Below are 9,680 nucleotides of genomic sequence, written 5' to 3'. Positions count from 1 at the left end.
GGGGGGGGGTTGTTGCCCTTGCCCTGCCTCCCATCCTGTCTCCTTGGCCAGGAGTCACTGGCTTATGGGCTCTCTGATGAGTTAGCTCTCGAGTCCGGGAGAGTCCTCCAGGCTGGGTCATTCTGGTGCAAGGGGGAGTGGGGGAGGCCGGATGGCAAGGAGAGTCATTCCCCTGCGGCCATGCATCTATTATTCTATTTCCCCATCTCCCTGTCTCCTGTGTCCTGTCACCCCTTCATCCACGTCCCAGCACCCATCACATTGTATCATCGCCCACTGGTGCACACAAGCCAGCCGGGACTCCACTGAGGTCCACAGCCATCCCATCCACACTGCTTTTCCTCTCTGGCCTCCTCTTCCACTCCCTTCCCATCATCCATTGCACTTCACGCTGGCCTCCTTGCTCCTACCTCAGGGCCTTTGCACGTACTGTTCCGTCTTCCTGGAAACCCCTCCTTCCTCGCCCCCCTCCCACTTGGCTCGCTCCCTACCTCCTTCAAGGCTTTGGTCAACATGCTTGGGAAGGCTTCCCCGTCTGCCCTCCCTTCTTATGACTAACTCCCTCCCCGCTCCCGTCATGTGAGTCTTGCTCTATCCTTGTTGTAATTTCCTACATAGCATTCACTGCTGCCTGGCCGGACATTGTCCATTCATTGGGTTTCTGGGTTTACTGCCTGATTCCACTCGCACGTAAGCTCCACAGAATCAGAGACCTCTGAATTTGTTCGCTGCTGTATCCCCAGCACCTGGAACAGAGTTGGCGTTCAGTGAATATTTATCGAACAAATGGCATTGAACAAACAGTCTCATTCGACAAAATCTCCCCCGTGCCCGGCCCTGTGTTGGGTGGTACTGAGGACACAGCGGTGACCAAGGCAGTTCAGGGGAGGAGACAGACCCATCCCCAGATAGTGATGACCCGACACGGTCAGGGCTGGTACTGGAGCCCAGGGGGAATTGGGGTAGGGGACTTCAGGGAGGAGAGGGCATCTGAGCTGCAAACTAGAGGATAAGGAGGACAAGGAGGGGAAGGAATTCTAGACTGTGGGACCAGCAAGCCCATGGACGGGAGATGAGAACGTGGCCGGTTCAAGGAAGAGGGAAAATGTCAGTGTTGAACTCAGTGTAGACAGTGCAAGTAACTGAATTTGAAGCTGGTGAGGTGGGAGTCAGACCATCCAGGGCTGTAGCCTGGAACCTGAGCTTTGTCCTGAGGGTACTGGGGAGCCATGGAAGGGTTCAGAGCAGAAGAGGGACTGGGTCCTACTCAAACTATCTTCTGATGGGTGGATTCAAGGGCGGTTAGACTGGGGCCAGAGACCAGGGAGGAGCTGGGGACTGAGCAACAAGGAGGAGCCTGAATCCGAGCAGGGCCTTGGGGAGGGGGAGGAGAGCACTGGTTTGAGAGCGATTTTGGAGGCCAAATGGAACATTCATAGGGGAGGCTGCCAGGGTGGAGGTGGGGCAGGAAGCTGGGCAGGCGGGGAGGCCTAGAAGGTTATGGGGGGTGTTGGTTTAAGGAGCAGCAGAGAGGGGGTGAGTCAGGGCCCCCACCCCCACCCCAGGAATCCTCCCTGGGAGGGAGCGGCCCAGCAGGGAGCCTCTGAGCCTCGGAATCCACCTTTCCCTCCTCCCCCACCCGGGCTCTGGACTGTCTCTGTGTCTCTGTCTCACTCTCTCTGGTTTTTCCTCATTTCTACCTCTTTCCCAGCGGCCGTCTCTCTCCCTCTTATTCCTTCTGTCTTTCGGGCTCTTCCTCTCCCCATCCCTCATTCTCTGTCCCTCCTCTCTTTCTCCTTCTACCTCTCCCCCCTCTCTATCTCTCCCCCTCTGTCGTCCTCCGTGTCTCTCTCAGCGCCTCCTCCGGTTCGCCCTTGTCCCCCACGGACCCCCGGCCCCTCGGGGACGCAGACAGCGGCGGGAGCTGGGCTGGGGCCCGGGGCCGTGGGACAAAGGGGCGGGGTCGGGCCGGACACCTGGTGCCCCCGCCGGGCAGGAGGCGGCTCCGGAAACCCGGACAAACCCCGGAGTCCGGGACCCGCGCCCCGGCCCAGCCCGCCCTCCCACCTTATCTCTTCCTGGCACCTTCCCCCGCTTCCTCTCTGGAAAAGCCATCAGCGCCCTCCAGCCTTCCCTCTTCTGGGTCCCCGAGGAGCCGCCTTAGGCCCCGCCCCGTCGTCGCCATTGGTCCGCGCTCGCGGCTCCGCCCACCACCCTGACCACGCCCCTGCCCCCTTGGCCCCTCACACCTATCCACCATTCCTTCTCCTCCCTCCCTCGGATCCATCTGTGGCTTCCCAGTGCCCCTCACACAGGGTCCAACTGCGACCGAGCTTCGCTGCCCCTCCCCTGCTCGTGTCACCCACTCATTCCCCACGTGTGATTCCGCCACACTTGGTCTGGCCATCAAACAGTCCACACCACCTATCTCCCCATACGCTCTCCCCCAAAGTGCAGGGCCTTTCTGGACTCTGCATAACCACCCCTCAGTGCCTCGGTTTCCCTGTCTGGACGATATAGGCTGTGGATGAGTCACCCGGCTCCGCCCCTCTGGTTGAAGTGACAGCTATGTAAAGGGGCGATTTCACTGTGTTGCGGTACTTGAGGCCAAGTACTTGGGAGGGTCTGATACTAAAGAGGCCAGGATGCCCTGAACCTTCCTACGGCGCTTCTCTGAGGCGGCTCAATGACATTCACTCAACAAACAGTTACTGAGCACCTACAACGTGCTTCCCCACTGTTCCGGGCCCTGGAGATACGGCAGGGAACAAAGGAATGTATGTTGATTTTCTCTGCTAGAATTACTTTTTACTGGGGAAGTGGATATTAAACAAATGAATCTGTAATATCATACAATACTGTATGTGATAAGGGTCAGGAAGGAAAATGAAGCAGAGGAAAGGAGATTGGCCAGGGACTGTTTTAAGGAGGTCAGGGAGGGTCTCCCAGCAGAGACCTGAAGGAGGGAGAGTGGAGGTCTGGGCGAGGCCCTGCCAGGCTGAGGAAACAGTAAGTGCAAAGGCCCTGAGGCAGGAACGGGCTCGGACAAGGAGCGCAAGGTGGCTGGGGGAGACAGAGTGGTGGAGGTGGGAGGACATGAGGATTCAGAACCAGCCAGGGACCGCCAACATTTTTAGCATTCTAAACCTATGATTCATTGAGAGAACTTTCAAACGAGTGTTTTCCACCGAACCTTTAAGGCCATCTCATGGTAAAGCATTTAAGCTCAGTTAAACATGCTCCCTCCCAGTCCTGATCCCCCCTACCAGCTCGCAGGGTCTCTTCCCTGGAGGCAGCCCCCATGAAAAGTTTCTTGTGTCTTTTTCCAGATATATACTATTTTTATTTAAGCATATGCGGTTAATTACTGAGCTTCCTGTTCAAAAATGCGAATCTTCATGATTCTGCCCTCCTTGTTTGTTTTTTGATAACTTAGGAGATCGGGGCTCAAAAGTTCCCAAGTTCATTGCTTCCCTCCACAAGTATTTCTTGAGTGCTTTCTGTGCACACTGTGCCGGTGCTGGAGACGGAGGGAACAGATAAGGTCCCAGCCCTCCTGGAGCCTACATTCTGATGGAAGGAGACAGAATAAGTAAACTGCCAGATAAACAAAATAAGGCTGGGTTGAAATAAACATTGTGAGGAGTAGGGAAGTGACGGTGGAAAATAATTGGATGGTGGTGGTTGGGGCACCTGCTTCTCAGAGGATGGCCTCAGTGAGGAGGTGACGTCAAAAGGAAGCTGAGGGAGCCAGCTTGGGGAGATCAGGGCTGAGTTGCAGGCAGAGAGTAGCATGTGCAAAGGCCCTGTGGTAAGAAAAAGATTAGCATGCTAGTACAAGGTTGGCAGATGAGGAAGCTGGCACTGGGGGGGGGGGTGCAGATGGGGGAAGGATTTGGGATGAAACACCAGGAGCCAAATCCTGGAGAGCCGTGGCCCTCAAAACTTTCAGTCACAGGAGCTCATGACACTCTTGAAAATGATTGAGTGCCCCAAAGAGTTTGTAGGTACATGGGTTGAATCTGTCTACATTGGCTATACCAGAAGTTAAACCCGAGAAAATGTTGAATATTTACCTTGTAATATTGCTTAGCCAACAACAATCATATAATTTTTAATCAGCAGCAGCTTAGTGATTATAAATGTTATTGGTGAATTATGCTAGTTCAATATATATTAATTAATATGGATAGTAGATATTATAAGATCAGTTTTTAAATAACCGTAAGCCCAGGACACGGTAACCTAAGTCCCACATGTTTTATGAAAATTATTTCCAAACCAAAAAAAAAAAAATTACTGAGGACGGTGGCCCGGTTTTACACTTTGCAAATCTCTTTAATGTCTGGCTTCAGAGGAGACCTCTGGATTTTGCACATCTGTTCCTGCGCTCAGTCAGTTACAGGCACGTGTTCTGTTGCCTTTGAAAACTCCACTGTCCCCCGGGGGGAAATGAGAGCACAAAAGACAAATAGCACCTTAGTATTGTTATTAAAATAGTTTTGACTATGTGAACCCCTGAAAGAGGCTGGCTGGGGTGGGGTGGGGGAATCCCTGGGGTTCCCCGGGCCACACTTTGAGAATTGCTGCTGTAAGGACTTGTCAGCTATGGTCGGAATTTTGTACTTGGATAAGAAGCAAATCGAAACTTTGGAGCAGTGTCTCATGATCCTGGAGATCATGGAGAAGGCATCGTAGGGGCAAGAGAAGCCAGAAGACCAGTGGGGGGTTGCCTGCTGTGCCCCCCCCCCCCCGCCCCGGGCAGGCAATGCTGCTGGTGGCCATGGGGTGGTGGCCCCCCGAGGCGGAGAGCAGTGAAAACAGAGAGGACAGATGCAGGAGGCAAAAGGCAAAGGGCTTGCTGGTGGCTGGGTGCGGCCGGTGAGGGGTCAGAATTATCAAATCAGGAAAGGCTTCTGGAAGACTGGCCTCAACTGGGAAGGGAGCGGTAGGGGTGCCATGGGTTCCCGCCGTGGGCACAGCTGAGGGTGACACAGTTCTGGGGGCCGGGCCCAGATTCCACTGGGCGTCAAAAGACGGAGCTGTCCAGGAATGTGGACGAGGCAACCCAGGGAGAGGCTCGGGCTGCTATGTAGATTGGGGGATGGATTGCCTAGGAGAGGGGGTCCCTTCTGCCCTTGGCCAAAGCAGCAGCTCGCCTGTAAGGGTCAGAATGCACATTCTCAGCGCCCCCTCCAGGCCACGCGAAACTGAAGCTCTGGCTGCGGGGCCCCGGGCGACGGTGCTGCAGGCTAAGGCGAGCGCTCTCCTCCCCCAGGTCCACGCGTACATCATCAGCTACCTGAAGAAGGAGATGCCCTCCGTGTTCGGGAAGGAGAACAAGAAGAAGCAGCTGATCCTCAAGCTGCCCGTCATCTTCGCCAAGATCCAGCTGGAGCATCACATATCCCCCGGTGACTTTCCCGACTGCCAGAAGATGCAGGTGGGAGGTCGCCCCAGGGCGGGGGTGGGGGAGGCGGAAGGGGTCAGCTTCTGTGGGCTTCAGGGTGGAGTCTCAAAAACGGGAGAGATGGAGGGGAGTTCTGGAAAGCCCCTCCTGCAAATGGTTCCCTAAGGGCGTGGTTTTATGCGTTAGGACAAGGGAATGAAGAGAAAACCCCAAGGAACCGTGGCTTCATTAGGATGGACGTTTGTTTCTCTCCGTATAGTCCTAGAAGGTGGTCCAGGGCTGGTTTGGTGCTTTACAGAGCCAGGGAAAAAGTCCCCTTCTGTCTCAGTTCTCCTCCATGCCTGGCTTCCAGTTCCAAAATCCCCACATGGTACAGAATGGCTGCCAAAACTCCAGCCATTTTGTCTGCCATCCAGGCAGCAAGAAGGGATGAGGGAGAAGGGACGGAAAGCTACCAGTACAGTCTCTCTCTTTAAGGACACTTTCTAGAACAGTGCTGTCCAATAGTACTTTCTACTGTGATGGAAATATTCCGTGCTCTTTAAATAGCTAATTTAAATTTAAATAACCCCGTGTAGCTCCTGTGTTGGAAAGGACAATTCTAGAGTTGTGTATGGAACGTATGCTGACATCCAGTTGGCCAGAAGGTAGCCTCCCCTGTAGGTGGCCGGGTGCCAGGTAATGTTCAGGGATTCCAGTGCTGAGGACGAAGGGATGGATGGGTATTGGGAGACCCCTTGCATGTCCAGGTCTCGGATTAACCAGTGTTGGGGAGAGCACCAGGTCTGGGGGCCGTGCGGGGGATGCATGAAGAGCTACAGGAGCAGGGGTGGGGCAGGAGTGACAGAATGAACATGGGGACGGAGGTCCAGGCTCAGGCGTGGAGGCAGGGACTAGCCCCCCAGCCCAGGCTGAGCCACGATTTTGAGACTGCATTAAGCTGATACTCCAAGCCTGTGACCTTTGGGTCTGAGATGGTTTCTAACCCAAGACTCTGAGGAATTCAGGTGGAGTGAATGTCGCTTCCGCCCCTTACTAGCTCTGTGAGTCTGGACAAGTCACCTTGCCTGAGCCTCAGTTTCTTCAACTGGGAAATGGGCACTGGGATCGTACTTACCTATTGCGGTGGCTGCCGAATCAGCCAGTGCTTGCAGCCCCCTAAGAACAGCGTGTGGCGCAGAGCTGGGGCTGGGTCAAGGTTCTCAACCTCAGCGCTACTGACACTTGGGGTCAGAGTGTCCGTGGTCAGGGCTGTCCTGTGCATTGCGGGATGTTTATATCCACCCAGCCTCTGGGTGCCAGCAGCACCCCCAGCTGTGACAATCAGAAATGTCTCTAGATCTTGCCAAGTGTCTACTGGGGAAGGGCACCATAACATCTCCCCTGGTGGAGAACCACTGGGCTAGATAAACAGCTGCTGGTAAGATCACGTGGACGATTCTGGAACACTTTTTCCAGATGCATTCAATTAGCCTTTCCCACCCCGCAAGGGAGGGGAGCGCTAATGTTATTGATCAATTTTACACGTGTGGAAACTGAGGCCCAGAGAGGTGAAGTCACTTGCCTGAGGATGCACAGCTCCCAGGTGGCAGAACTGGGTTGGGACCTGGGCAGGCTGGCCCTGGAGTGCAGACACACACCCCCTTCTATGTCCAGATCAGCGGGCCTCTCCGCCTTGGCTCTGGTGCCATGAAACGGATCGGGCTTGGCTGTGACTCTCCAGGTGCGGGCGACGCAGAGCGGCCGCGGGAGAGAAGCAGCGTGACCACCAATCCAGCCCCACAGCTGCTCTAGCCCGAGATGACTTCTGGGAGGTGGGAGGGCTGTCCCAGGAGCTCCTAATCATCGGGCCATCCCAAACCTAACCTCCAAACTTGGCAGCAAGCCACTCACCCGGTTCTGTGAAGTGGGTGACAGAGCTAACAGAGCAGGAGGGATGGAATTTTCTCGATTTGCACAACGGCAGGGCTGCCGGGCAGCTGCAGCTGGGGCACCACAGAGGCCGGGCAGACCCAGGGCTGTGCTCGCTAAAGCTGAGGCCGATGTCAGCATATTGAAAGCCTTCTCTACCAGCTGGTAAACGGCCGCTGCTCTAAGTCATCGGAGGGCGGCTCACGTCCCTACTGTCCAGTGATTCTGGGGGAACGCCTGGCACGGGGGGAGGGCCCCCGGGATCCCTCTGTCCAAGTCTCTTCTGAGTGGTGTGGTGGGTGCCCGGGTCAGTCAAGCCCCCCATGGGGCTGGGGGGCCTTGAGGACGGTGCCCCCTGACTTCGCAGTGCTCCCCCCCCCCACAACAGGAGCTGCTGATGGCTCACGACTTCACCAAATTCCACTCACTGAAGCCGAAGCTGCTGGAGGCTCTGGACGAGATGCTGACGCACGACATCGCCAAGCTCATGCCCCTGCTGCGGCAGGAGGAGCTGGAGAGCACCGAGGTGGGCGTGCAGGGCGGCGCTTTCGAGGGCACCCACATGGGCCCGTTCGTGGAGCGGGGGCCCGATGAGGCCCTGGAGGACGGCGAGGAGGGCTCCGACGACGAGGCCGAGTGGGTGGTGACCAAGGACAAGTCCAAGTACGACGAAATCTTCTACAACCTGGCGCCGGCCGACGGCAAGCTGAGCGGCACCAAGGCCAAGACCTGGATGGTGGGCACCAAGCTCCCCAATTCGGTGCTGGGGCGCATCTGGAAGCTGAGTGACGTCGACCGGGACGGCATGCTAGATGACGAGGAGTTCGCCCTGGCCAGCCACCTCATCGAGGCCAAGCTCGAGGGTCACGGGCTGCCCACCAACCTGCCCCGCCGCCTGGTGCCGCCCTCCAAGCGGCGCCACAAGGGCTCGGCAGAGTGAGCCAGCCACGGCCCGCCGGCCCTCCCTCCCTCTTGCCTTGCTGTGGCTCCCCAGCTCCAGCTGGCTGCACGCACACCGCCCCCCAGCCTGCACGCACGCTGCCTGCCCACCTTCTCGGCTGTCAGATGGGGGCTCTCCACTCCCCTCCGCCAGACAGTGGGGACCAGGGTAGGGGCGAGGCTTCTCTGCCTGGCCTTTGCACCTCTCCCCTCACGTGCCCTTAGGCACATCACATTGACATTAACACACACACACATAGAGGCATTGATTCAATCATCTTCATTCAAGTATTTATTGAGCACATACTATGTTTGGATGCGCAGGGCTTGTTCCGGGCACTGGGGATCACAGCAGAGAGCAAAGTAGACACGTAGACCTGCCCTCAGGGGGCTGACATTCTCAGGAGAGAGCACCCACACCGTCACACAAACACACACACACACACACACACACACACACACCCGGCCCTAACCAGACTGATCCCCAATTCTGGGCAGGACCCCTCGCGTCTCCCCATAGTTCAGTGGCCATTCGGTTGAAATAACGAACACAAAGGTCCCCTCCCCCACTTCTTGCCCATCCAGGCAGGGACCACCCCTCCCCCCCAATCCATCCTGCTCTCAGGCCTTGGGACCACTGGGGGCTCGGAGGGGAGACACAACCTCCTACTTCCTCAGATGGACCCCTCTTCAGCCCTTCCACCCACTTCTGATCACAACCCTTTCTTTCATAAGGATTCTTAGAGACAGAAAAGCCCCATCGATCCTTGCTTCGCCCAGACTGTGCCCACTTGGAAGTATTTTTGTCCTCGGCCCACGGACCCTGGTTTGAAAACCCAGCCTGCCCGCCCCCTCCCCCGGACTCCCCACAGCTGGTGGCCCGAATTTTAGACTGACGGGGGGCACAACCTTTCTGCCATCAGCCCATATTTAAGTAGAGCCCCTACCAAATATAAAGGCGCCAGGGCTTGATTTTAGGCCCCTTTTCAGGGATGCGTAGGGGGGAGGGGCTCTTGGTGCTACAGCTCTCCCTTCTCGTCCCTGAAGGGACCCCTCACGGCCCGCCCTCCACCCCTTCGTGCCTTCACCACATACCAGTGCTTGACCCTGGTGGGGGACCCCATGGAAAAGATGGGGAAGGGTGACATAGGTGGGAACTATGCCCCCCCCACGATGCTCGCGGGGATTTCCACACCCACCATCACCCCCCTCACACCCCATGCCTAGGAGGGGCCTGTGAACCGAACAGCGACCAGCGTTCCCACAGAGCAAATAAAGCCAAGGCTTCTATCCACGTGGAAGTCAGGCTGTCTTGGGATGGGTTGGGGGGGCGGGGATCGCTCTCCCCCGACTCTGACTCTCAGGGAAGGAGAGCCCTGGGCAGGGCTTGAGGTTGGGGGGGTCCCCTCCAAGGTCCCAG

General features: G+C 56.7%; 1 protein-coding gene across 2 annotated transcripts in view; it reads left to right on the top strand.

Annotated features, from left to right (window-relative positions):
• Positions 1 to 8,722, top strand: part of EHD2 (EH domain containing 2) — a 16,686-nt gene extending 7,964 nt beyond the window's left edge. For both annotated transcript variants that reach the window (XM_002917884.4, XM_034637955.1), the window contains exons 5-6: positions 5,279 to 5,443; positions 7,710 to 8,722. In XM_002917884.4, the coding sequence (XP_002917930.1) occupies positions 5,279 to 5,443; positions 7,710 to 8,261 (717 nt within the window). In that variant the 3' untranslated portion in view covers positions 8,262 to 8,722. The remainder of the gene's footprint in view (positions 1 to 5,278; positions 5,444 to 7,709) is intronic.
• The last annotated feature ends 958 nt before the right edge of the window (positions 8,723 to 9,680 follow it).

This window comes from Ailuropoda melanoleuca, chromosome 12 (genome assembly GCF_002007445.2).
Source record: "Ailuropoda melanoleuca isolate Jingjing chromosome 12, ASM200744v2, whole genome shotgun sequence".
Classification (NCBI taxonomy): Eukaryota; Metazoa; Chordata; class Mammalia; order Carnivora; family Ursidae; genus Ailuropoda; species Ailuropoda melanoleuca.
The sequence above is the reverse complement of the archived record's forward strand: the minus strand, read 5'-3'. Positions and strand labels throughout refer to the sequence as shown.